This window comes from Macrobrachium nipponense, chromosome 21 (genome assembly GCF_015104395.2).
Source record: "Macrobrachium nipponense isolate FS-2020 chromosome 21, ASM1510439v2, whole genome shotgun sequence".
In the NCBI taxonomy this organism is placed as follows: Eukaryota; Metazoa; Arthropoda; class Malacostraca; order Decapoda; family Palaemonidae; genus Macrobrachium; species Macrobrachium nipponense.
Window position 1 is genome coordinate 46,048,178 of NC_087212.1, and position 27,415 is coordinate 46,075,592.

At 40.0% G+C, this 27,415-nt stretch overlaps 1 protein-coding gene across 1 annotated transcript in view; it reads left to right on the plus strand.

The window, feature by feature from the left end:
• LOC135197470 (uncharacterized) overlaps window positions 1-18,247 on the plus strand; it is a 31,691-nt gene extending 13,444 nt beyond the window's left edge. The window contains exons 2-8 of the mRNA XM_064224536.1: window positions 4,365-4,515; window positions 5,107-5,769; window positions 9,378-9,539; window positions 9,699-9,833; window positions 10,604-10,732; window positions 16,992-17,724; window positions 17,899-18,247. Coding sequence (XP_064080606.1) covers window positions 4,365-4,515; window positions 5,107-5,769; window positions 9,378-9,539; window positions 9,699-9,833; window positions 10,604-10,732; window positions 16,992-17,724; window positions 17,899-18,247 — 2,322 coding nt within the window. The remainder of the gene's footprint in view (window positions 1-4,364; window positions 4,516-5,106; window positions 5,770-9,377; window positions 9,540-9,698; window positions 9,834-10,603; window positions 10,733-16,991; window positions 17,725-17,898) is intronic.
• Window positions 18,248-27,415: the final 9,168 nt, after the last annotated feature.

The window sequence follows — 27,415 nt, forward strand, 5'->3', positions numbered from 1 at the left end:
AATCATTTCGTCCATCACATTGTCCTCCATCTTAAATTTTGACAAATCAGTTCTTTTACCTGTGTTTTTTGACTCACTCAAAATATAATCATTATTAAATGTAAAAGATAACAGCGAACATTCGCAATAGGATTGTGTGGAAAACTTCATAAGGCAAAGACGTGCAATGTCATGCCAACATCATACGCTTACGTGATATCTGCCTTAAAATATGTTTAGCTGGGACATTTGTGGACGCTGAGTTAAGCAACACACAACAGAATATGAAAAATTTACAGGTACTTGACATACAGCGTCACAGACACCTGTCTAACATGTAAATGAGACTCTTGAGTTGTCTGGAAACCGGAGTGGCCGTTTTATGAATGGAATATTCTTATACAAATCATGAAGGAATGTTTCAAGGTTTTAAGGCTTAGTACCCGTGGGTGTTATCGATCTTTCTTTACAGTGGCCCTTCTTAGGCCTTTTAGTTTTCATTCGTTCGCTCTGGTCTCTTCTTACTTAGCTGTCTAACCTCTTGATATCCATTCTGTTCCGATTTCACCTTTCGTTCAGGAATAAATCTTCTGGGCGAGACTTATGAGTCTAGAAATGTAGTTCAGTGGCCTCCATGAATCATGTAGTAATAATAAAAACGCTTAACGCGCAGAACTGGCAGAGGAGATGCCATTCCAAGCCCTAATGAAGATGAAATAAGCGGAAATTAAAATGTCTCGAGAAGTGAGAAATGTATAATTTGCCGTTAAGTATATCTTAGTTTAACCAGACCACTAAGCTGATTAACAGCTCTCCTAGGGCTGGCCCGACGGATTAGATATTTTTACGTGGATAGGAACCAATTGCTAGCAACGGGACCTACAGCTTATTGTGGGATCTGAACCACATTACATCGAGAAATGAATTTCTATCACCAGAAATAAATTCCTCTGATTTCGCGTTGGCAGAGTCGAGAATCGAACTCGGACCACCAGATTGGATAATTGGCCGTAACATTTATACCTTCGACGTCAAAATAACATGCAGCTTGGAAATCGTAATCACTGCTGTTTCCATTTACTCGGATTTGTTAAGCAAGTACGAGCACATCTGCTGCATACAGTTTTACTCTACCATAAGGGGAATGCACATACACCTGTCGGAAACAGATGTGAATATATAAAATATATATATATTATATATATATATATATATATATATATATATATATATATATATACCAGTCATTAAATACCGAAACTATTCATAACCAATTTATATATATATATATATATATATATATATATATATATATATATATATATATGTGTGTGTGTGTGTGTGTGTGTGTGTGTGCAAAATGAAATAAAGGCTTTATTTTGCATAAAATACACTGTAATGAATTCTATACATAGAGGTTATACAGAGGTTATATATATGTATATATTAAGCCAAGGCCAGAGGAAAAAATAAAAGCAGTACGAGCGCTTTCGTGTTGGAATAACACGAAAGCACTCGGTACTGCTTCATTTGTTTTTCCTGTGGCCTTGGCTAAATATATTGTCACGCGCTATTTAGTGACATAAGCATATATATATATTATAATATCTATAGGTATATATATATATATAATATATATAGATATATTATATATATATATAATATATTATATTATTATATACATATATGTCGTAGGAAGCCCACTAAAATTTGGAAAAATTGATATTCTAGTGGCTTCTTACAACATAATATTCTAGTGCTCGGATACAATGTTTATGAATTTGATATATATATATATATATATATATATATATATATATATATATATATATATATATATATGTACGTATGTATGTATGTATGTATATATTAACTGATGAATGATCTAACAGTGGAAATAATTCCGAAGGATGTGGGTGGTTTAAAAGAAACTTGACATTAAACTGGTGCTCAAATAGATCGCAAGTCACCGCAGCACAGACACTGTTGGAAGTTCAATGTCAAGAGAAAAAATGGGAAAAAAGAGAGACCCACAAGGACCAACAGACAGATTATAGGATACGAGTAGAACTTTGTTATGTTTTCGTACAATTATCAGATCCGTATGACGCAGGACACAATCCCCATGACGATATCAAGGCCAACATTACGCACAGGTGTTATTGCCAACCTGACATTGCCTATTAACACCTGATACAAACAAAAACAAAAACATGGTTTCCGTGGATACAAAGGAAAATTATTGTAAAACTTGAATATTTCTAGCAAATTAATTACTACTGAATACATGACATTATCGGGATCAGGCAGTTAGCCCAAAATTTAGATCAAGAAAGTCCACTGACAGGGATTACATTTGGGATTTTGTCTGGTAAGGCGAAGTTGGTACCTGGTAACTATAAAGATACACACACACACACACACACACACACACACACACACACACACACACACACACATATATATATATATATATATATATGTATATTAATATATATATACGTATATATATATATACATATAATTATATGCATGTGTATAGTATGTATATTATATATATATATATATATATATATATATATATATATATATATATATATATATATATATATATATGTTCAATTCTGTGTTTATTTGGTATTTACAACTATGAAAAAAGTGCAAAAAAAAGTTAACTGCACCACGGAGAAAGTATTAAGAAAACATGTGGAGAAACTTTGCAATTTCGCAGGTCTAATAATTATGCAACCGTCCCTGAACTAAATGAAAACACTTGTGTGGATATAAGCTTTACTATATTTCGCGTCATCACTATTACGACAGACTGATTTTTTTTCTCTCTCTGACGGTATTTGCTACGCAGTGCTTAGCACTGAGAGGGAGAGAGAGAGAATTACATACGATCCATGTGGGATACTGATGGTAGTATTTGCTTCTCGCTTTGTGGGCGTTGGGTTCTGGTACAACAAGTGTGCTCATACTCCCTGGGCAAACACATGCTACCTTAAATTCCACTATTGGTGAAACATTAGCTTTACCCGGTTCTCGCTTTCTTCGACATAAGGATTCCACAGGAAGAACTTACAAAGAACCTTCTTTCCCACCTTACCGATCATCGTCACTCTAGAACTTCGGAGTATCTTTTGACACAGTTCTGGGTGTGTACAAACAGCCAACCGTCCGGCGTAGGTTTTGTCAGGCAAATTAATAAGGCTTACGACTTCACTGAACTCCTAAACTCATTTCTTTCTATTTATTATATATATTTGCCCTATATCACTGCTGACAATGCAACATCTATTTCATTATGTTTATAGGTGGTGTGCAATGTGTTCCGTTGTGCATCTCTTCTATCCATGATTATGCCTGAGCTTCAATCCTTCAGGATTCTTCGTTCCTCATCTTCCAGTTATCCTCTCTCTCTCTCTCTCTCTCTCTCTCTCTCTCTCTCTCTCTCTCTCTCTCTCCACCATACCATTACGGTTATTTTCGTAAAATCGTAAAATTTCCCGGGTGAATTTCTACTGTTAACGCCAGATACCGAATTTTACTTCATGTCTCAAATCCACTGTTGTTAATACTTGTGAGCAGGGAACCCAGAGCCATATCCGTGACTTACTCAAGTTGACTTTATGATGCAGTTCCTTCCAGTAATATCCTGTTGTAAGAATATGTCACCAAACTGCGCCTTTTGACATGTAGATTGTCTAGATTGTTAAGACTTGGAAGAATTCCTTCGATCAACTGGTATCGTCAACGTCTATGTTTATATCTGCCTGCTCTATTCTCCTCAGGCATACTGTTCTCATACTCGTGAAGTAGATACCATCTTAGATTCACATCAATCGTGCATCTGATGTCTAGACCCGTCCCTTACGACGGCCCTGATTGGCTTTTGATAAGCCAATCACAGGCTTGGAAACTCTCAGTCTCTCGAGAGAGTTCACATAGGCAGGATGTATGTTCCCCCTCGCCTGAGAGATACGTCCTTCAAAAGTATCCCTCAGGAGAGGTGGAACATACATCCTGCCTATGTGAACTCTCTAGAGAGCCTGAGTTTCCAGCCCTGTAATTGGCTTATCATCAGCCAATCAGGGCCGTCTTAAGGGACTGGCCTAGACACTAGATGCACGGTTGATGCGAATCTACTATAGGATGGGTAAGGCTGGTTAATTGCCAACCCAGCGGCCATTTGAGTACTCATGTTCTGAGTATTCATGTTTAACCGTTTGTTTATCGTTTCAATTGGAAGATGCTACTCACTGACTTAGTCTGCATAGCCTTTCACCCTAGATTCACTTTGAAATGTCTTTCTTCATTTACACATAATAACAACAATAACTCCCACATTTTCCCATCTAATGTCTCCTTTGATTTCATTCCAGACGCCCAACCTCGCAGATTTCTCAAAGTCGCCCCGGGAATGTCGTTATCATGGAGGGGTGTGCGTGCTGGCTCGGGTTGCCAATTGCAACATGATCAAGAAAGCAAATTGTCCGCAGTTTGGTCGAAGCTCTCATGTTTGCTGTAAGAAAGGTAAATGTGAAAATCATTCGGGTTTTACAGTAGCGATGACGGGTCAAAAAGGGATCTTTAACTTGCCTAAACCCATAAAAAATAAAATACGTAAATAGATAAGTATTGATCGGCAAGTCCCCCCTTTCTCAATGAAAGAAAAATGATTACCAGTACTCCACTGATACTAATACCTAAAGGGATCTTTATCTTGCCTAAACCCATAAAAAATAAAAGAAGCAAATAACTAAATAATGATCGATAAGTCCGCCCCTCCCCTTTCGCCAAAAAAAAAAAAGATTTCCAGTACTCCACTGATACTTATACCTAATACACCTCCACTTTCAAAAACTTGCCTTCTTTACCATACAGCCTCAGTACACTCTATACTGCCTCTCTCTCTCTCTCTCTCTCCTCTCTCTCTCTCTCTCTCTCTCTCTTTTCTATCATAAGCTATTTTTAGGGACCTTTATGTGTCTGATTTCTACAGACAATTAGTCAATAAATTTATTAGATATTCAGTACTGCCATACACAGAAAAGCTGGAAGAGAGAGAGAGAGAGAGAGAGAGAGAGAGAGAGAGAGAGAGAAATCATTTTTTTACCTTTTCAGGATGGAAGCAAAGTCTAATGAAGATGGGGAAAGATGAGAAATACAAAAATGCGAGGACATCAAAACAACGAAGATCAGAGATGAAAGGCAACGAAGGAAAGGTGAAATATGATGGTAAGAAAGGAAACAGCAATACAAATAAATTAAGAATGGAAAACAGTCGCAAAAGGAGAAGGCCACCAAGCAAAGTTGATAGAGCAAAGAAGGAGACGAAAAATAAGACAAGTAAAGAACAAAATAAAAAGAAAAATAAAAGCAGCAGCAAAAAGAAGAGCCCTAAAGGCAAAGGCAACGATAAAAGGAGGAAGAAGAAAAATAAAGGAAAGAAAAAGAAGAAAACTAATCAAAAGCAAGTGGGAAAGGGCCGCAAAAAGAAAGGGCCTTCAAGAAAAGGTAACAAAGGAAGGAAGACATCCAAAGACAGGAGACAAAACGGTCGAAAGAAGAAACAGAAACCAAAACAGAAGAAAAAGAAAAATAACAAAGACAGGAAGAAAAAGTCCAAATGTGCAACAAAGGGAAAAAAACGCGGGAAATGTTCGACAACGAAGGAGTGCAGAAGAGCCAAAGGAACTTGTAGAAAACAGTGCAAGAGGACCTTTCTCCCTGGCCTGTGTTGTGGAAACGTTTGCAAGTGCTGCCCTAAGAATCGTCCCAAAAAAGGTAAGGGGGAGACATTTTCCAAGTTTTTCGGATGCAAAGTAAATCGCAGATAGCCTCCGATACTCTAAACTGATGAGCTATATAATATATCAAAGGACCCTGAACTAGGTTAAATTAATGGCGTAGGTTTTTTGCACAACTGGGTAAATCAGTGGTTTCCAACCTGTGGGGCTCGCTCCCCTTTTTGTGTGCGCTTGAAGGGCTGCCAGGGGGCCCCAATGCTTGATGAAGGGAATAATTATATCTGAAAACTTCTAATTATGATGGAATTCGGAATTTCAAAATACTGAGAAAATATTTCAGATATAAATATGAAATTTAGTTGTTTAAATATATAAACTATTTCAAATTCTCTATTAAGGAATTACTATATATATATTATATATATATACTTTATATATATATATATATATATATATATATATATACATATATATATATATATTAATATATATATATATATATATATATATACAATATTGTGATTTATTGACATGTGCCGACTATGCCGGTAAATTACAGTATTTAAGGAAGGGGGGGGGGGGCGCAGAGAATGTCCCATTCAATGGAGGGGGGCCAGAATTAGAAAAGGTTGGAAACCACTGGGGTAAATGAATAGGAGCCGGAGATGTACCCCAAAATGAAGTGAATGGAAAGATGTCGTGTTAAAATGGTTCAATGAATGGAAGCCCCGAGAGCTGTGTTCAAATGAGTTAATTAAATGCAACCCAATGGTTCACCTTGAATTTAGTTTAATAAAAGCCACAAAAGTGCAGAAAATTGAAATAAATGAATAAAGCTAGGGGTCATTTTCAAAATGACATAAATAAAAAGAAGCCAGGGGTATAAACGCAGTGAGGTGAACGATATGATATGTGTTATGACCAGAAACTACAGGTCACGTTTAAAAGAATTTGATAAGCAGTATTTGCAAATACGTACACAGAAAAATGAAGTAAATGAACGAAAGCTGTATCTAATGATGAAAAGAGCAAAAGGAAAGGACGCTATAAGTGTATCACAAAATGAGGCACATGAATGGAAGTTGCAGGTATGCCTGAATGGGCTAAATGAATGTTAGCCACACGCACAGCCCAATATAGTAGTCTGCTGGGAGCAATAGGACGCCACATGTAATGTTCAAATGGGTACTAAATGGAGGTTACAAACGTAAGGGAAGATGATGAAAGTAAATGAAAGTGCATGCAATGTTCAAAATAATGAGCTAAAAGACTGAGAGACAAAGCCAAGCCAAAAATAATGCAAGGGAATGAATGCTGAAGGCAAATTTAATATTGGTTACGTAAACGAAAGCGCAAGTACAATCCAAAAAAGGGGTAATGAATGAAATTCACTGTAGCAGCCAAAATGAGGTGGACAGGTAATGTTTAGATGATTTCAATGACTGAAACCCTCTTGTGCACCCCAAAACAAGAAAACTGAATGGAAGCGTGCCGGAAATATTCAGATGGGTTACATGATTGGAGGCCACAGGTGCAATATGACGTAAATGAAAGAAAGGCGCAGCTAATATTCAAATGAGGAACATGAATGGGAGCCGCAGGAGTGACCAGAATGAAGTACACGAGTAGAGTCGGAAGTCATTTTCAAATGGAGTGAATAGCTAGCAACACCAGAAAATGTTCATTAAGATGAAAACTAAATCATGTTCTTTTCTGGCAATGAAGCTTGTAATGAAGAGCAAGGAGTTAGTTATATCACGTCTGTTATATGGTGTTCATACTATACTGAGTAATCTTAATGAAATTTTCCAATATCAGTCCGCATGCCCAAAAATTCGGTGCATATGGAATGTCACAAAACTTTCCAGAATCTGGAACTCTAGAGAGAAATATTTAACTAATACGAGGTGTCCCCGCTTTCCAAACGAGGGAGGAAAATGCATAAACAAAAATTCTCTCTAACGTCAGGTAACAGATCAATTTTTTATGCCCTTGGCAAGGCATGTAATGCTCATTGGATCATTACATTTGATCTTAGGGACACGAAGACAGGTAAAGTTTTACTCTGCTGATCAGTAGAGAAGAAGTACTCACTTAAACCTCCTTTGCATGTGACATTGTTCGCAAGCATCCATTTGGTCACATCCCCCCTTGGAGGTGATAACTTATACAAAGGTAGATAGAATAGAATATAGAATTTTGGCCAAAGGCCATGCGCTGGAACCTATGAGGCCATTCAGCGCTGAATCGGAAATTGACAGTAAAAAGGCTTGAAAGACATAACAGGAGGAAAACCTCTCAGTTGCACTAGGAAACAATTTTTTGGAGAGGGTTTATAACAAGATGGAAGGTAGACAATATGAACAAAGGTTCAGTAAAAGGAATGAAAGGGTAGCAGCTAGGGGCTGAAGGGACGTTGCAAAAAACCTTAAGTAATGCCTATAGTGCACCGAATGAAGTGAGCAGATGGTACTACCCTCCTACAGGGTACAAGCTGTAGGTAACTTTTATGATCTTTTGGTATACGAGTTTGCTGACGCCTTTTCAATGGCAACGATGCCCTGACAGGCAAGGGTGCTCAAAAAACGTTGTATACATCAAACTGGCAGCGTTCAATTTTCACCTTCTCCCTGCTCCTCTTTTAATATCAAGTTGCTTTCCACTCAGATTATAATTGAGCAAGTTCTGACAAAGCCTTTAGGCACAGTGTCATCTGCATCTGTGTGCACTGCCATAGTACTGCCATCTCTGTTATTCTTAGGCTCTGTCCACACTAGTGGGCACTGCCCGACAGGCAAGCACTGTTCCCATAACCCGTTCCACTATACTGACTAACCAAGTATGGAGCCAGTACGATTGTCTGGTAATACTGCTTCAGAAGTGAGAGAAAATATAAACAGCTGGAAGTGCCCGACAGGCATGCCTGCTAGTATGGACAGGCCATTATCAAGCTTAAAGTGAATGACGGCTTTTGTTGTGTAGCTGTATTACAGTAACACCTAAGAAAAATACCTGTTTCCCATCTCCTGTGTAATTAGTATCTCCCACAGGGAAATCCTAGTGATTGTTAATGTTGCCAATTACATCATTGATACCTGTATGTATGTATATATAAATATCAAAAGCCTCACCAAGTTACTTGACAGCCGAAGCGCCAACTATCACCGAAAAGATCCAAAAACCACGACTATTGCAAACCATGTCTTGCAACAAATTTGTTCCTACCATGTCGATGTGAATAATTCCATTGAGTTTGTGAAGTATGTTTTTAATATTCATTCTTATTAATGTTCTGTAAGATCAGTGTCAGTTTATTATTTAATATTTAGGCTATCCATGTGAATTATTGTAAGTGGCTGCTGACCACATTCCAAAGTATCTTAGAAATGAAAGGCATATTTCCAAAGGTACTTGAAAATCTAGCCCAATCACATTAGATGTTTGCCTACTTAAATATTTTTCCAGGCATACTGACAACACGGCAACGCAAGCTGTAGAACTAATGTGCAGAGCAATGTCATTCACAAAGTACAGCGACTGAGAATAAGGGCAGATCTTAAACAAATAAATAGCACAAATATGAAAGAAGACTCATGTAAACAAATAGCAATGACCCTTCAATCTAATGTTCATTATCACATCCAGATAAACAAAGAGAGGCAGCCCAGCAGGGCACGAGGCAGAGCTGCAAACCCTGGAGATCATGCAGAGAGAAAAAAGGAAGCTGTGTTCTAGATAAGGCAGAATGCAATGGGAGAGTCTGGACTGGAGGATGTAGAGGCACAGGATGCAGATGCTGTACATCAAGTAAGAAGACAAATTCTTTTGCACTTTAGTTGGTCTGGATATGGTGAAAGCCACCTTTAACGTGCTAAACTGCGTACTTATACCATGAAGGAAACGAGAACTAACTGAAAACTCCACTGAAGTCATTTTCTCATTATATTCCCTGCTTGTTCCTTGCAGAGGACGTGCCTTGTGAACCACGTCCGAGTTGCATTACAGACAAAGGGAAATGTGTCACCACGGAAGCAGAATGCGACGGCATACTGAGGAAAGGTGGTTGTAAGAACGGAGAAGACTGCCGATGCTGCGTTCCATGTGAGAACTCCCTCACTTCAGCATGCACAAGTCCAATCAGGAAACAAATTCAGGAAAATTACCTCTTCGCCCATAATCACAGAGAAATATAATTGACAATAACTAACCGAAAAAGAAAATTTTAGAGGAATATTACTACCGTAACTCAGTTAATTATCACTACCCTTTCTCTGGCAGGGATGATTGGTCTCCCCCATTTTGTTACCAAGTAAATGGTACAATCAAATTGAATACTGCGTTTTGGAGAGCCTGCTCAGCCCTCTTAGAAATCTGAATGTTTTGAAATTATAATTTTCGAAGAAAGTTTTGGAAACTGTCCTTTAAATTATCGTGTTTTCTTGTCAAGTGATTCCAGACAAACACTTCAATCTTCTTATGTTGATCATGGTTCAGATTTTTAATGGGTTAGTCATTGCCAGCTGCAAATATGTATGGAAAAAGGACTAAAAACAAATTTTGCACTGTTTACAACTGAACTCTTAACAACCCTCTATCTTCTTAAGCCTGGAGTGCTTTGTTGGGCTGATTTGCTGCCAGAAAACTTGACAAGACATCTTGATAACCTTAAGAGAACAATTACAAAAATCCGATTATTTTTACTACCTTCCATTTACAGTCTAATTTCCAAAGTTCTCTTGTAAAGCTACAATTTTGAAGCATTTAGACCGATTTTATGAGCTCAAGTACCTCTCAAATTCACTATATCCAGAACTTGACAGTGGATTTTAATGATCATTTTTACTTTTTTGTGAATTCTATGTTTTTAACAGATCCTCCTTGCACAGCAAGAGAATTCTGCACCAAACGGAATGGTGTTTGCGTTATAAAAGATGAAGAATGCACCCTTTCATTAAAGCCAACTGCATGTGCTGGAAAACACTGTAAATGCTGTTACTTTGGTGAGTTTAGAAGACCTTACTCCAGATGAAAGGGGAGAGAAGACACCTGCCCCTTCCACATGAGGGGGGAAAGACACGACGGGAACTCGGATTTGCCCGTAATTCTCTCGCTTTTAAACATTGCTACCAGATCAAACAGTCCAAGGCAGGCAGTAGGCACAGGCAAGCGAACCTATGACTTGGATCACACTCGTGATCGCCATCCACCCACAAAATTGGTAACAGTGTCTGCCCGCCGTGCATTTGCCCATAGTGTGGAAGGGGCTTTCTCATGGCACCTCACTTTAATGCTTTACTGGTCTTTTTCTCTGTATGAACAATCAGTGTGATAATGGAGTGCTACGGTCTTACTATTTCACGGAAGCCTTTCGCAATCCGAAATCAGTTCATTAGGATTTTCCCTATTTGATGGGTCTGGCTAAATGCTGATTTTTATCTTTCTGACTCTCTGTACTTTACGATTAAGCTGGTTCAGACAATGGGTTATTCTTATGAAACTAACAGGCCTTTCAAATCAGTTCGGATATGTATTCCAATCTTACATAAATTACAGATTTGGATGTGTAATATGAGACTGAAAACGTTTAAGATTTCATAAGATGTAATTGTGTCATATTGATTGATTGAGTGGATATCATCGTTTAATATTATAGTTAATAAAAATGTAGTCTGAATTTTTCAATCAATTTCATTTTCTTCTTAGAAACTTAAGAACTCAGTAGCATTTTTGAGGTTCCTTTATCAACTTGTCTTTTCGTTAGTTTTGCGGTCTCGTATCTGATTATTGTGAAATTTTTAGTCTGTAATAATGTCTCACCAGATTAGTTTAAGAGGAGTAAAATAAAGTGCTTTGCACATCCCAGAGATGCTATTTAGATGTCAGGAAGACGCATTCAGGACATTTTATGGACAAGGTGAGGGAGGGACAGAAGAAAAATGAACCTCAATAAAAGCAAAGAGAAGGAATCTGAGCCATTCGCTCCTTATTATGGTCCCCACTTAGGACTTTCCATTCCATTCACAGACTGCACGGGCTTGGAGACTGACGAATGCAAAAGTTACAATGGAAAATGCAAGAATAACTGCAAGGAAAATGACCGGAAGATCGAAAAGGGTTGCCAGAGTGGAAATTGCATCTGCTGCATCAAGCCATGCAAAATGAGCGAGATGTGCCAGAGAGAAGGAGGGTACTGTGTCAGCAGAGTTGGAACTACAAACTCTTCTTGTCCTGGGTTACTCATCGTCGATAGCTGTGACGGTTCTAATTGTGACTGCTGTATACCAGGTAGGCAGAATTGCATTAGTTTTATTTTGGATCATTCTGTCACACTTTAGTCATTTTTCATTACACGTAAAGGACTGACACGCTGATTTTACCGAGACTGGCATGAAATGGCCAATCTTTATCGTGTATGAGGGAGTAAAAATGATAAAACTGGAAAGACTAGCCAGTCCACTGATCTTTTCAACGTGTTTAACCGGACAGGTCCGTCTAGCCAAGCCTGCCATTATCCCCCACCCCCTCTGTTGTCGGTGTTTGTGTGGGTGGGGGAATGGACTAGCAGGACAACTGGGTTGACCCACCTATTTTGACATATTTTATTGCTTACCTTTCATAAGTCTGCAGTTTTGCCCCTTTTGCCCCCCCAGGTCGTAGTCTGCAGTTTTGCCCTCCAAGGTCATAGTCTGCAGTTTTCCCCTCCGTGGTCGTAGTCTGCAGTTTTGCCCTCTGTGGTCATAGTCTGCAGTTCTCCCCTCCGTTGGGTCGTTAAGTCTGCCGTTTTGCCCTCTGCGGTCGTAGTCTGCAGTTTTCCCCTCCGTGGTCGTAGTCTGCAGTTTTCCCCTCTAAGGTATAGTCTACAGTTTCCCCCTCCAAGGTCATAGTCAGCAGTTGTCCCCTCCAAGGTCTAGTCCTGCTTTTCCCCTCCGCGGTCATAGTTTTTCCCCTGCCAATTTCCCCCTCCACGGTCATAGTCTGCAGTTTTCCCCTTCCCCGCGGTCCATGGTCCTGGCAGTTTTCCCCTCCGCGGTCATCGTCTGCAGTTTTCCCCCTCCGCGGTCCCTAGGTCCTGGCAGTTTTTGCCCCTCCAAGGGTTCATTAGTCCCTGCAGTTTTCCCCTCCCTCCAAGCAATAGGTCTGCAGTTTCCCCTCCGTTGTCCGAGTCTGCCAGTTTTCCCCTCCGCGGTTCCCTAGTCTGCAGTTTTCCCCTCCAAGGTCATAGTTTTCCCCCTGCCAATTTTTCCCTCCAAGGTCGTAGTCTGGCAGTTTTCCCCTCCGCCCGTTCCATGTCTGGCAGTTTTTCCCCTCCACGGTCATAGTCTGCAGTTTTGCCCTTCTCGTGTCCCCAGGAGTCTGCAGTTTTGCCCTCCAAGGTCATAGTATGCATTTTCCCCTCCAAGGTTTTCCCATAGTCTGCAGTTTTGGCCCTCCATGGTCTAGTCCCGCATTTTTCCCCTCCGTGGTCCGTAGTTTTCTGGAGTTTTTTGCCCCCCTCCAAGGCATATCTCAGTTTTCCCTCCGTGGTCGTAGTCTGCAGTTTTGCCCTCAAGGTCCAGAGTCCTGGCCAGGTTTTCCCTCGTGGTCGTAGTCTGCGTTGTGCCCCTGTGGTCATAGTCCGCAGTTCTCCCCTCCGTGGTCGTAAGTTTCTGCCATTTTTGCCCCCCAAGGTCCAATAGGTCTGCAGTTTTTCCCTCTACAAGGTCCTCGTCTGAAGTTTTCCCCTCCTTTGTCGGTAGTCTGCAGTTTTGCCCCCAATGTCCAGAGTCTGCAGTTTTCCCCCATCGTTTGTCCCGTAAGTCCTGCAGTGTTTTGCCCCCCAAGGGTTCCATAGTCTGCAGTTTTCCCCTCCGTGGTCGGGTAGTCTTCAGGTTTTGCCCCCCCAAGGTCATAGTCTGCGTTTCCCCTCCGTGGTCGTAGTCTGCAGTTTTGCCCATCCAAAAGGTCATAGTCTGGCAGTTTTGCCCTCCAAGGTCATAGTCTGCGTTTTCCCCTCCAAGGTCATAGTCTGCAGTTTTCCCCTCCGAGGTCGTAGTCTGCAGTTTTCCCCTCCGCGGTCATAGTCTGCAGTTTTCCCCTCCAAGGTCATAGTCTGCAGTTTTCCCCTCCGTGGTCGTAGTCTGCAGTTTTCCCCTCCGTTGGTCCGTAGTCTGCAGTTTTCTCCCCTCTAAGGGTCATAGTCCTGCGTTTTCCCCTCCAAGGTCATAGTCTGCAGTTGTGCCCTCCAAGGTCAAGTACTGCGTTTTCCCCTTCCCAGTCATAGTCCTGCGTGTTGCCCCCCAAGGTCTAGTCTGCAGTTTCCCCTCCTTGGTCTAGTCTGCAGTTTTTCCCCCGCGGTCATAGTCCTGCAGTTTTCCCTCACAAGGTCATAGTCTGTCAAGTTTTCCCCTCCGGGTCCATAAGTCCTGCATGTTTTAGGCCCTCTTCGGTCTTAGTCTGCAGTTTTCTCCCCGACCGGGTCGTAGTCTGCAGTTTTCCCCCTCTGCGTCATAGTCTGCGTTTTTCCCCTCTAAGGTCATAGTCTTCAGTTTTCCCTCCGTGTGTCGTAGTCTGTCAGTGTTCCCTCCGCGTCAAGTCTGCAGTTTTCCCCTCTAAGCAAAATCATGTCTGCAGTTTTTCCCCTCCGTGGTCTAGTCTGCAGTTTCCCCTCCGTTGTCTAGTCTGCAGTTTTCACCTCAGGTCATAGTCTTCAGTTGTTCCCCCTCCATGGTCATCTGTAGTTTCCTCCTCCTCGTCATAGTCACGCAGTTTCCCTCCGCGGTCATAGTCTGCGTTTTTCCCCTCTAAGGTCCTAGTACTGCAGTTTTTCCCCCCAAGGTCCGAGTCTGCATTTTTTTTTCCCTCCGCGGTCATAGTCCTGCAGTTTTTCCCCTCCAAGGTCATAGTCTTCGAGTTTTCCCTCCGTGGTCGTGTCTGCACTTTTCCCCTCCGCGGTGCATAGTCTGCAGTTTTCCCACCCAAGGTCATAGTTTGCAGTTTTTCCCGCTCCGTGGATCGTATCTGCAGTTTTCCCTCCGCGGTCCATATGTCTGCAGTTTTCCCCTCCAAGGTCGTAGTCTGCAGTTTTCCCCTCCGTGGTCGTAGTCTGCAGTTTTGCCCCCCAAGGTCATAGTCTGCAGTTTTCCCCTCCGCGGTCATAGTCTGCAGTTTTGCCCTCCAAGGTCATAGTCTGCAGTTTTCCCCTCCGTGTCGGAGTCACTGCAAGTTTTACCCCTCCAAGGTCATAGGCCTGCGTTTCCACCTCCGTGGTCGTAGTCTGCAGTTTTGCCCCCCAAGGTCATAGTCTGCAGTTTTCCCCTCCGTGGTCGTAGTCTGCAGTTGCAGTCCCCTAGTCTGAAGGTTTTCCCTCCAGTCGTGTCTGAAGTTTTCCCCTCCGTGGTCGTTTTAGGGTCTGCCCAGTTTTTGTTTTCCCCCCCAAAAAAGGTTTTTTTCATAGTCTGAGTTTTCCCCCTCCAAGGTCAGTAGTCTGCAGTTTTCCCCCTGCCCCCCGAGGTCCCCATAGTCTGAAGTTTTCCCGCCTCGTTTTGGTCCGTATCTTGCAGTTTTGCCCCCAAGGTCGTAGTCTGCAGTTTTTCCCCTCACAGGTCGATAGTCTGAGTTTTTGCCCCTCCAGGTCAATGTCTTCAGTTTTGGCCTAGTCTGCAGTTTTGCCAAGGTCATATCTGAGTTTTGCCCCATCCCAAGGTCATAGTCTGGAGTTTTCCCCCTTGCTCCCAAGGTCATAGTCTGTCAGTTTTGCAAGTTTTTGCCCTCCAATTAAGTTCGGATGCTGCTCCCAAGGTCATAGTTTTCCCCTGCGTGTTTTGCCAAGGTCATAGTCTGCAGTTTTTGGTCCGTGGTTTTGTAAGTCCTGGCAAGTTTTCCCCTCCAATTCATAGTCTGGCAGTTTTCCCCTTTTTCCTTCTTCCAAGGTTTTCCCCAATAGTCTGCAGTTTTTCCCCCTCCAAGGTCTAGTCTGAAGTTTTTCCCCTCCAAGGTCATAGTCTGAGTTTTTTGCCCTCCAAGGTCTAGTCTGGAGTTTTGCCCCAAGGTTAAGGTCCTTTTTAAGGTCTGGAGTTTTGCCCTCCCAAGGTCATAGTCTTCAGTTTTGCCCCAAGGTCATAGTCTTGGTTTTGCCCCCAAGGTCCATAGTCCTGCGTTTTTGCCCCCAAGGGTCTAGTCCGGCGGTTTTTGCCCTATGCGATCGTAGTCTATAGTGTTGACCACCAAGGTCGTAGTCTGCAGTTTTGTCCCCAAGGTCGTGATCTGCAGTTTTCCCCTCCGCAGTTATAGTCTGCAGTCTTGGCCCCCCAACCCCACTGCGGTCGTAGTCTGCAGTTTTGACCCCCAAGGTCGTAGTCTGCAGTTTTCCCCTCCACGGTCGTAGTCTGCAGTTTTGCCCCCCAAGGTCGTAGTCTGCAGTTTTGCCCCTCACGCTTGTAGTCTGCAGTCTTGGCCCCCACCCCCTGCCCCCGCGGTCGTAGTCTGCAGTTTAGCCCCCCGCAGTTGTAGTCTGCAGTCTTGCCCCCCCACCGCCCCCGCAGTCGTATCTGCAGTTTTGCCCCCCAAGGTCGTAGTCTGCAGTTTTCCCCTCCGCGGTCGTAGTCTGCAGTTTAGCCCCTCACGGTTGTAGTCTGCAGTCTTGCACCCCCCCCCCCCCCCCCCCCCCCGTCCCTTTTACCGCCCCTGTGGTCATAGTCTGCAGTTTTGCCCCCCCCCCCCTTCGCGTCGTAGTCTGCAGTTTTGCGCACCCCCCCCCCACCCCCCCCCCCCACCCCCCCGTGTATAGTCTGCAGTCATGCCCGTCGCGGTAGTAGCCTGCAGTTATGCCCTCGCGGTGGTACTCTGCGGTTTTGCCCGCTGCACGTCGCGGTAGTAGTCTTCAGTTTTGTCCTATGTACTATATAATGCTCTTTACAGAAGACCAAGAAACGTTGCTACGAACCTTAATGTTGCAATTAACCTTTCCTCAGGAGGTATAGACTTCCACATTACTGTATCATTTATTTTTTATTTTTGGAGACATAAGAAATAAAAGGTCTCCAAAGACATCATCAGTTATTCTTTAATAATTTCTATAATCTTCCGGATTATTTTCCTTTAATTCTTTCAATAAATTCATATGATAAACCCTCTCTTTCTTAGCCATAGTTTCACCCATACTTTACGATTTTTCTTGCAAAGTAACGAGAAAAATAGAAGATGTAAACGAAATATTGTGAAAAAAAAATCTACGAGCTTTTAACTAGTTTTCTAAAATGATTATCTGTGTTACCCTTTCAGGTAAAGTACCTCCACAAAATGCGGCCTTAAACAGCTCATTTTCTTCAAGCAACGCAAATGGATCCACAAACATAACAGGAGCTGGTGTTGGTTTAAGCAACGTGTCTGTCAATTTAACAATGAATGTGACTACACCTGGCCCAGTTAATGTGACCAGACCTGGCCCAAGTTACTTAACAACCCCTGGTCAAAGTAATGTGACAATTCTTAGCATTCATAATGGGACTGGTCCTGGAGCAAGTAACATTACTATTAATGGTACAAATGTAAGTACTTCTGGTGCGAGTAACACTACTATGAATGGTACGAATGTGAGTGGTTCTGTTGCAAGTAACATTACTATTAATGGTACAAATGTGAATAGTTCTGGTGCAAGTAACATTACTATTAATGGTACAAATGCGAATAATTCTGGTGCAAGTAACATTACTATTAATGGTACAAATGTGAATAGTTCTGGTGCAAGTAACATTACTATTAATGGTACGAATGCAAACAGTTCTGGTGTAAGTAACAGTACTATTAATGGTACAAATGGGAATAGTTCTGGTGCAAGTAACATTACTATTAATGGTACTAATGCGAATAGTTCTGGTGCAAGTAACACTACTATTAACGGTACAAATGCGAATAGTTCTGGTGCAAGTAACATTACTATTAATGGTACAAATGCGAATAGTTCTGGTGCAAGTAACACTACTATTAACGGTACAAATGCGAATAGTTCTGGTCAGTAACATACTATTAGGTACAAATGCGAATAGTTCTGGTGCAAGTAACTTACTATTAACGGTACAAATTGCGAATAGTTCTGGTGCAAAGTAAACCCCCATTACTATTAAAACGGTACAAATGCGAATAGTTCTGGTGCAAGTAACATTACTATTAATGGTACAAATGCGAATAGTTATGGTGCAAGTAACATTACTATTAATGGTACAAATACGAATAGTTCTGGTGCAAGTAACACTACTATTAATGGTACAAATACGAATAGTTCTGGTGCAAGTAACACTACTGTTAATAGTACAAATGCGAATAGTTCTGGTGCAAGTAACGCTACTATAAATGGTACAAATGGGAATGGTTCTGGTGCAAGTAACATGCTCTTTAATGGTACAAATGCGAATGGTTCTGGTGCAAGTAACACTGCTATTAATGGTACAAATGCGAATGGTTCTGGTGCAAGTAACATTACTATAAATGGTACAAATGTGAATGGTTCTGTTGCAAGTAATGCTACTAGCCCAGTGTAAATAACATAACCAGTTCTGGTATAATTAGCACGCCTATTTCTGGCGCAGGCAACACTGCCAGTATTTCAAATAAGACTACTCCCTCTGCAAAGAGTGATACGCCACAGAGCATTATCAAAAGTCCAAAGGCATCAGAAAGACACAGAACAAAATTTTCTGATTAAAGTAAATTTGCTGGCACATTTACCGACAGTAAAAATGGCTACAAACACAGACAGCGTTACTACTACTTAATTTTTTTAAGCTTCAACTTTCAATGCGAAATACTATATTCTTTCAGGTGATGGGGACGATTTATCGGATTTAATGTCACTTGGTTTGTCATTTAACTGTATTTTCTAGCTGAGAATAAGAGCTGTATATAGAACTTTAATAATGCATAGATCAACTGGGAATTTACTGTATTGTTTTCTCTCATAAAAATTCCTGTAACGTGTATACAATCAAGCTCTTTTAATAAAATTGATATTACATTATTTTCTTAATCCCCTTTCTCAGATAATTAGATTCTTGATCAGTGTACTAACCTCTCTTCACTGAAATGTGTTAAACAAGCTTCGATGAGTTTAACTACAAGTGGAACAAGCTACGTAAAAATGAATGCGACACAAGTCTTTATAATCAATTATGGAGGTAGAATCCCCCCTTAGCTTACCTTCCTTTTCAGTAATGCAAATCATGGTTCCAAAATTGTTGTTTCCAGCAACATTGTGGCATCATGAAACAGGAGTAAGTAATTAGAGTAAACTGCAATTAATGGGGAAATGAGATCCGGGTAGCCTGTGTTTCACTCACTCGAAAAGTTCTGTTCAGATTTCAGGGCGTACAGATATTGAGGAAGAAAAACTAAGCAATTCACCAAACTTACTGAGCAGCGACAATGCTGACAAAAATACAACCCGAGTTTGGATAAATATGTGGTAATAAATTGCTGTACTCATAAAATGAAAAACTTATGACTTAGAGGATTATATTTTCATTATTTTCAGTCATTTTAGTCTGTTTACACATTAGGCCGCTTATTCATTCGCTTAACATCTTTACATAATTGGTTTTGGCTACTTATCCGTGCTTGCGATCTGCACTGAGTTGGACTGAATTCCACCACGATTCCACGGCACCAACCATACCCCAACCTCCCCCCGCGGCTATCTGAAATGAGCAGTTCGTGACAAAAACAGCTAGAGGAGTCTAGGGATTAAGCTGAGAAGAAGAGACATCATTACCTTAACGTCATTTCTGAACTTCGATTACTGATTTTCATCCATTTCAGCTGGGTACTGTTCTTGCTGGCATATAAGCCCTGTGACCATCGCCACGGACTAACAAGCCGGGAACTCTTCCTCCCAACCAATTCTATGGCTAGAAACCTGCGACAGACCAAAGGAGAAGCAGCATTGGGTCACAAACCGTCTGGATAAACCTTCATTGCAAGCGTTAGAATTTTGTATGCGGAGTCATGTAAAGATGACAAACCGCTGGGAACATTGGTCAACTCGAGGAGCTCTGAAATTCAAGGAGTCATACACCATGCGCAACAGGCGTGATGTAACAAATCTCCCATTGCGCAAACAATCGTCGCTAAACCTACGACACAGAAATTCTCCTTTTCCCAAACGTCACACGCTGATATTAAACAATAAACAAAATATGAAACAATACGAAAATGGCAACGACTTACTAAATAAAGTTCATGATAACAGAATACAGAAATTTCTAGAGAAATTTGTTATTCAGATGATAACAAGTCTAAAATGTAGAAAAGGTTAAGAAATCTTAGCCGTCATGAAGCAAGAGACACTGCTCTAATTCATATCTTTAAAGGACTGGAGAGGATAATCGTTCTCACCGACCCTTCCCTAGGGTTCTGGGACGCGTCATAAATACACGTTCTCTGGCTCAAGCACAATGCGAGACAAGACGTGATACTACAGAACGAAGAGAAATTTATAAAATACGAGGTTTTAGAACTTGGACAGACACAACAGTAAGTATGTCTGCTTTTGCTCCGGGTGCAGAGCGCATGAGAGAATAAGCATAAGTTTATCAAACTTATGACTTCGTGAGTACTGCCACCAAAGAAATAGACAGACGCTTATTTTCTCCTTTAACCTGGAAACCAGGAGTCACGCTGGAAGTACCGCACCGAACATGGACATCATCTACTCGAATTCATAATTGAATTCGAATGAACACATTAAACTCAGCCATATTTTTTCCATACCAGTTAACTACTTTATCTTATACGAATGGTATTTATTAGGTGTTTTAATCTCACCATCTGGGTGCAAGAAAAGCCAGCAATCGGTCTAGTTTATTATCATGAGTTACCTTAGTCTTTCTACTTAAGAGCAAAGATATAATGTGGTTATGTTATTTTTAACGTTCTGAGGTTCGTTAATTCATTTTCATGGCCTGTTTTTGTAATATAGCGAAGGGGAGGGGGCATTCCACACATCTAAATGGAAATACGAAGATATCACAGCATTTATTATAATCAACAACGGTCTACTTTTTCAACACTTCATTAACCAAATAGGCCGGTCAATAGAGGGTCGAACCCGAAGCTAATTACTATGAAGCTGGAGTCAATTTTAAAGTGTTCTTTCATATGTACATATTTCCAGAAAAAAATAACCCACCGGCCAGATCCTTGAGATTTTACAAAATTCGATGCTGAAGTTAACATCTTTATACGTAAAGATTTTGATTGAATGGTAACTTCAGCATTGCTTATTTTTTAGATGTAACTAAGTTAATATTCAATTAAATGACTTTTTTAGACCAATAGATTAAAAATTCCATTAGATTTTGCAATTTATGGGTCTATTTTTCTTGTAGGGAGACCAAAAAATATAATATAATATAACATAAATATCTTATTTTTTAAGGATTAGATGGTCTTTTTGCGTTATGTAATAGTATAGAGTTAATCTTATATTACCCCTATATAATGCTATCTTATTGAAACTGCAAAGGCCTTGGGTAATCATATATTAAACCAGGGAATGAAAATGTCGAATTTTAAAATGTCTCTTAAGAGGACAACAATTTCCATCTTGAAGCTTTGGGTGTTATTCAGCATATAATATATATATATATATATATATATATATATATAGATATATATATATATATATATATATTTATATATATATCCCAGAATTGCGAGATGGAGTTGTTTGCCTAAAATATGACTGACCAATATAAATTCAGTAAACCAGCTTTTGTTTAAAGCATCATACAGATATTTTTTTCGAAATTTTCCATACAAATGTTATAAATACCTTTTTTCCCAGGTATGAAGTCGTGCATAATTTGTAAGAAGTCATTTGTTCCTATTGTTCCAGTAGAAGCAAAAGGACTACTTAGTCTTATTGAATATAGCCAACAAAGAAATGAAGAGACAATCGCCCAGCAACTGCTCACCAGTAAAAATGAAGGGTTTGATGTTTTGGTTCACGAACACTGTAGGAAATGGTTCAACAATTAACGTAGAATTTCAACAGAATCAGAAAAAGACTCAAAGAAGAAAGAGGAGATCAACAAGTTTGTTTGACTGGAAAATTAATTGTTTTTTATGTAATTCAACCTGCAAGATAGATAAAAAGAATCCATCGAGACGGGATTGGCATCTTGCTTCGACAATTCAACTTCGAGAGAAAACCTCGGAAGCTTGCAAATTTAGACTTGAAACTGACGAGCGTGATGAATGGGCTTTAGACTTGATTGCATTAATTTTATTGCTGCAGAAGCTCGATATCATAGAAATTGTCGGCTTCGATTTGAAACGATTCAAAATCTCTTTCCTGATAAGCAAAAATGTTTAAGAGGTCGATGAAGGAATGAAGAACAGTTTTAACAAAACATGTGAATGGTTAGAAGCTGAAACTTCCATCTACTCAATAATAGCGTTCAGAGAAAAGGTTATAGAATTTTCAGATAATGATGAAGCATATGATTCTAGATATCTAAAAAAACTATTGAAAGACCATTATGGTGGCCACATATCCTTTTCTAAACAATCTGGAAGAGAAACACTAATATATTTCCTAGATAAGGCCAGCTTCATTATAAATAAGAAATTCCGAGAGAAAAGATGACATACAAGAGGAAAGTAGAAGGATCATTGAAGCTGCTGCAAACTTAATCAGAGCGGAAATTCGGGAAAAACAGTAGGACTCACCATCATATCCAACTACAGAAGAAATAACTAGTCCATGGATTCTTGATAGCCTTAGAATTTTTATGGCTAGCTTTACCAAGTCCATACTTAAGCAAGAATGTATAGGATAATGTATTGTCAAGTTAGCTTCTCCTATGATAATACCACCTATCTTATTTGCCCTGGGTGTTGAGGTAGATTGCATTTATGGATCAAAGTGGCTCAATGATGAATTGTTCAAGTTAGGATTTTCTGCTTCCTATTGTGAAGCCCCTCGTTTCAAACAAGCTTCTCTTACCTCACTATCGTTTAATGATATCATCAAGCAAACATCAACAGAAAACAGCTTCACACAATTCATCGCAGACAACGTTAACCACAATATAGCTACTTTAGATGGCCGAGGAAGCTTTCATGGCATGGGCATCATTTCTTCAACAGTCGGGAGTGGTCAGAGTGTAACCAAGGAGATACGAATTAAAAGGCCTGATAAGTTACTGAGGGTAAAGGAATTAATACTCAAGGCAACAGATGTCCATATTACTGCCTATGATTTCCCACAGAGCAGAAAATTTGACAGAAGTTTATTCAAACCTTCGATAGAACTTTTATACCCTTATGTTTTACCTGAAACACTGAATGCAGAAATTTTGTGGCATGCTGCAAGTTTAAATTCAACAAAAGATAACCTTAGACCTAACTGGTCTGGTTATATGCAAAACCTGATTCAAGAAGGGAATCAAGAAAAGGCAACAATAACATTGCTGCCCATTATTAACTTGAATCCAACAAACTACACATGCATCTACTTTACTCTGCCTTTTGTGATTGATCAGTGTAAACACTCAAATGTTACAACACCATCTATAACATTTGATCAGCCATTGTGGCTTAAGGCAACTGACATTGCAATAGAGAAGTCCTTGAATATTGTGATACATTTAGGAGGTTTCCACACATGGATGTCTTTTGTTGGCAGCATTGGCTCCTTGATGGATGATAGCCCTGGCATTGAAACTGTGCTGCGAACAGTCTATGGGGAATATACCATTAGACAAATTCTTCAAGGTAAATCCATATCATGAGCAGTGCGTGCGGACATTTTAGCTGGAAGTGCTCTCACAATAAAGTTACAGCAAATGTTAATGCCAGATGGTGATGATAATTATGTCACGAAGATGGAATCAACAAGTTAAGCAAAGAAGAAGTGGAAGAAATTAAAACAACATGACAGACTTAAGAGAAGCAACTTTTGACAACACTGTCTTTGATAAGCTAGAAACCTATAAGGAAAGATTGATCACTCATCTGTCACAAAAATCGCGAACAGCAAGATTATGGTTGCAATACATGCAGTATGTCAAATTAATGAGGCAACATATTTTGTCAGCCCGTAAAGGTGACTGGAACTTGAGCTTGGTATCTTTACAAAAGATGCTCAATTTATTTGCTGCCACCGGACATCTGAATTATGCAAAGTCAGCTCGCTTGTTCCTCCAACAGATGCTCGACTTGCCAATTACACATCCATGGCTGCATAAGAAACTTGCTGTCGAGGGTTATCATGTTATCCGCAGGACAAACAAACATTGGGCTGGTTTGTGGCCAGACTTGGTCATAGAGCAAGTGCTAATGCGATCTTTAAAAAAGCTTTTCCATAGTTTTGTTGGTGTAACAAAGGCATACGCACCGACTTTAAACGATATGTTTTCAAAGGAAAGTTGACACCAAAACATGAAGAAGCTTGACATCTGAAGAAGGTAACATCAATGGGATCAAATTCTGAGGTTAGGCTCTATAGTAGAGACTTCTCTACCATGAATTCCATTGCTGGAAATCTCAAAATACAATGAAAAACAGTATCCGAAATATTACAATATGCTGCCCATAATTGTGACCATTCTAAAAGGTATTATCATTAAGAATTTTAAATGAAAGTGAAGGCCACTCGTGAGAGACACTTTTGGAGCTATCTTACACCTGCACAGGTGTTATTTTTATAGTTTCAACATTTACGAACGGTGCTTCCCAACACACCTGTCACCAGGATTTTCGTCATTACTCATCAGGTGTGTGCAGATGTGTGGCAATGAGCGCCTTCAGTTACAATGAGCTTCAAGCACTACGTAGTACCAGGCCCATTGCATTGTATTCCTTTCGAAGTTGGGGTCTTGTAACTAAAAATTGTCTGCTCCTCCTAAAATCTCTTACTTCAGAAATATCTAAGTTTTCTACAGTCAACCATTCAAAATTTACCGTATGTTCATGATCATTCTGGTATTGAATGTATAACTGAATGCTGGTAGGCTGAATTACTGTTTACAGAAAAGTATGTAACAATAATCTGGTACGGAAATAAAATTCTACCATTTAATTTCCTTTCGCTCTTGAAAATATCTTAGACCTGAAAATACTTAAAATTAATAGAGACTTCTTTCGTACATCCGTATTCAACGTAGGCAAATATTTGCCACAAAATTAATGTTAATAACAAAACCCAAATCACGCTAATCGGAAAATTCAGAACCAAAAATACCTTATGAAAAACTCGGTGTCATCGCCATTACTGGAAAACTGTCATGACTCTGAAACCAACACTTCTTCAGTCAGTAATGAAAGGTTTTGTATGTATGGTGTTTTTACGTTGCATGGAACCAGTGATTATTCAGCAACGGGACCAACGGCTTTACGTGACTTCCGAAATACACATCTCTCAAAGAAATATCAATCCTCAGTGAAATGTCTGAGAATCGAACTCGCGGCCACCGAGGTGGCAGGCCAAGACCATACCGATCACGCCACTGAGGTGCAGCGATGAAACGAAACAACATTCAACCGTCAACCGCAAGGGAATGAGAAGTTCAATGACTCCCTGAAAGTGCATCTTCCATTGAGCCTCATTACGCAACGGTTCGTAACAACGCCGACAGTAAAGTAAATGAACATATAAAAATTCCATACTATAAACCTCTAAAACTCTACTTAGAATGTTTATCTCGCAACGGAGATAATCAAGAAAGCACACTGATGCTGGGAAACAATTGCTGCTCTGCGTCAACAAGTGACCTGGTCTCCACGTTAATGAGACGCGAATGAGAACCAATAACTGGAGGGGAAATTGGCTTCGACTGTATACACTCGCATCAATAGGTCAATAGCAATGGTACACTTTCCCGCCTAACTTAAGTATATACGTATATCTATCTCTAAAAATCAATGAACGCATACGATAAGATAATTTGTTTTCATTTCACCGAGATTAGATAATATTGGACGGATAATGACGCTTCAGGCAGAAATTTTCCCTGAAGAAAAATAAATAATATATATATATATATATATATATATATATATATATATATATATATATAACATATAATATATATTTGGATCTTTCCTAGATAGTGATCCCCAAGAGTTTTATGCCACTTACTACCTGTTTAGTACAAGCCCTTTGGGTTTACCGTAAAAACAAAATACTGTAAATATCACAAAGTGAATAACCCCCAAGAAATATCAATCCTCGATAACGACCCCTGAAAACCCTTGGGGTTACCCTCTAGGAAAGATTCACACACACACACACACACACACACACACACACACACACACACACACACACACACACATATATATATATATATATATATATATATAATATATATATATATATATATATATATATATATATATATATATATATATAACCTCGAATACCAGGACTAGAATCAGGATAATGAAAAAAAAAAACTCAGAATACAGTGGACTTACCCATTAAGGATTTGAACTGGAATGAAGAAGAATTTCATCCCACACAGATTGATACACAACTCAGAGGCCGTGCCACAGGTGCTATTCCAGTTATTTTTAGTGTATCGTATACATCAACTATTGTATTGAATAACTACTGCCAACAAACTGAGTATTTAATACCTGAAAAAATTATCGAAATTTATAATGAGTACTACATCTAACTTGGTTAGAGAGAGAGAAAGAGAGAGAGAGAGAGATTATGCAGATAAAAGCACGTACAAGTAAAAATATATAGTAGAGAAAAAACACATTACCGCATGTTCTTGGTGGTGCGATACCAGTTTATGAACCAAATGAGATAAGTTTTTCATGACAGGCATCCTTGCGACCGCTTTTATAGGTGGGTCAACACGGTCGAAAAATACCCGACGGACAAACATTGTTACCCTATCATAGCTGAAGCAGGATGACGTCATAAGCGTTGAAAGGATGGGAATACATCTGACAACTAGCAGTGGTACCAGATGAGGTTGTTTACCACTGTTTTTACTCTGCTCACAAGACAAAGACTGGCAGACCATTGTTAATTGGTAACAATGTTTGAAAATTGTTCATGCGCCACTGCTTAAACGGTTCCAACGATCGTGGAACGAGGTCTGAGTGTATTGACCACACTGTTTTCAGGTTAATGGATATATGATTACAGAACTGAGCGCGTTCATCTGACACGAGAGTTAAACGAGTATAACTTCAGCATAACGGAAGGAAGCAAGCAGTAAACAACCGCCGGATTTCGGAAGGTCTCATGAAGTATTACACCGACATAATAAATCATAATTACACAGGAGGAGCGTTCTTACCTGTACACAGCGAATTATTCCCAGGGCATCGTAGGGGGTGTTCCTCCAGGAATCTCTGATGACGCACAGACATTGTTTTCAGACTAGTAACGTCTGGGAAAGTATTGGCAAGGCAGCGATATGCAGATGTGCAGTGGCGTCCTGTAAAACAATGGATATGTACAGTATACTATAGTTAGTAGTAGTAAAGCTTTGGAGAGCATTTTATTCTCGAGTTTTCGAGGTAGGAGCCTCATCCTCATCTGGCTAGAAATGTGACAAATGGGCTTTTTAAATGTACCGATTACAAAGGAAGGAAATTTTTGTCTTACATGCATTCATTTCAATTATTGCAAATATATAAAATGATATTTTCCTAATAAAAATAAAAAGGTGAACAATGAATAGAAG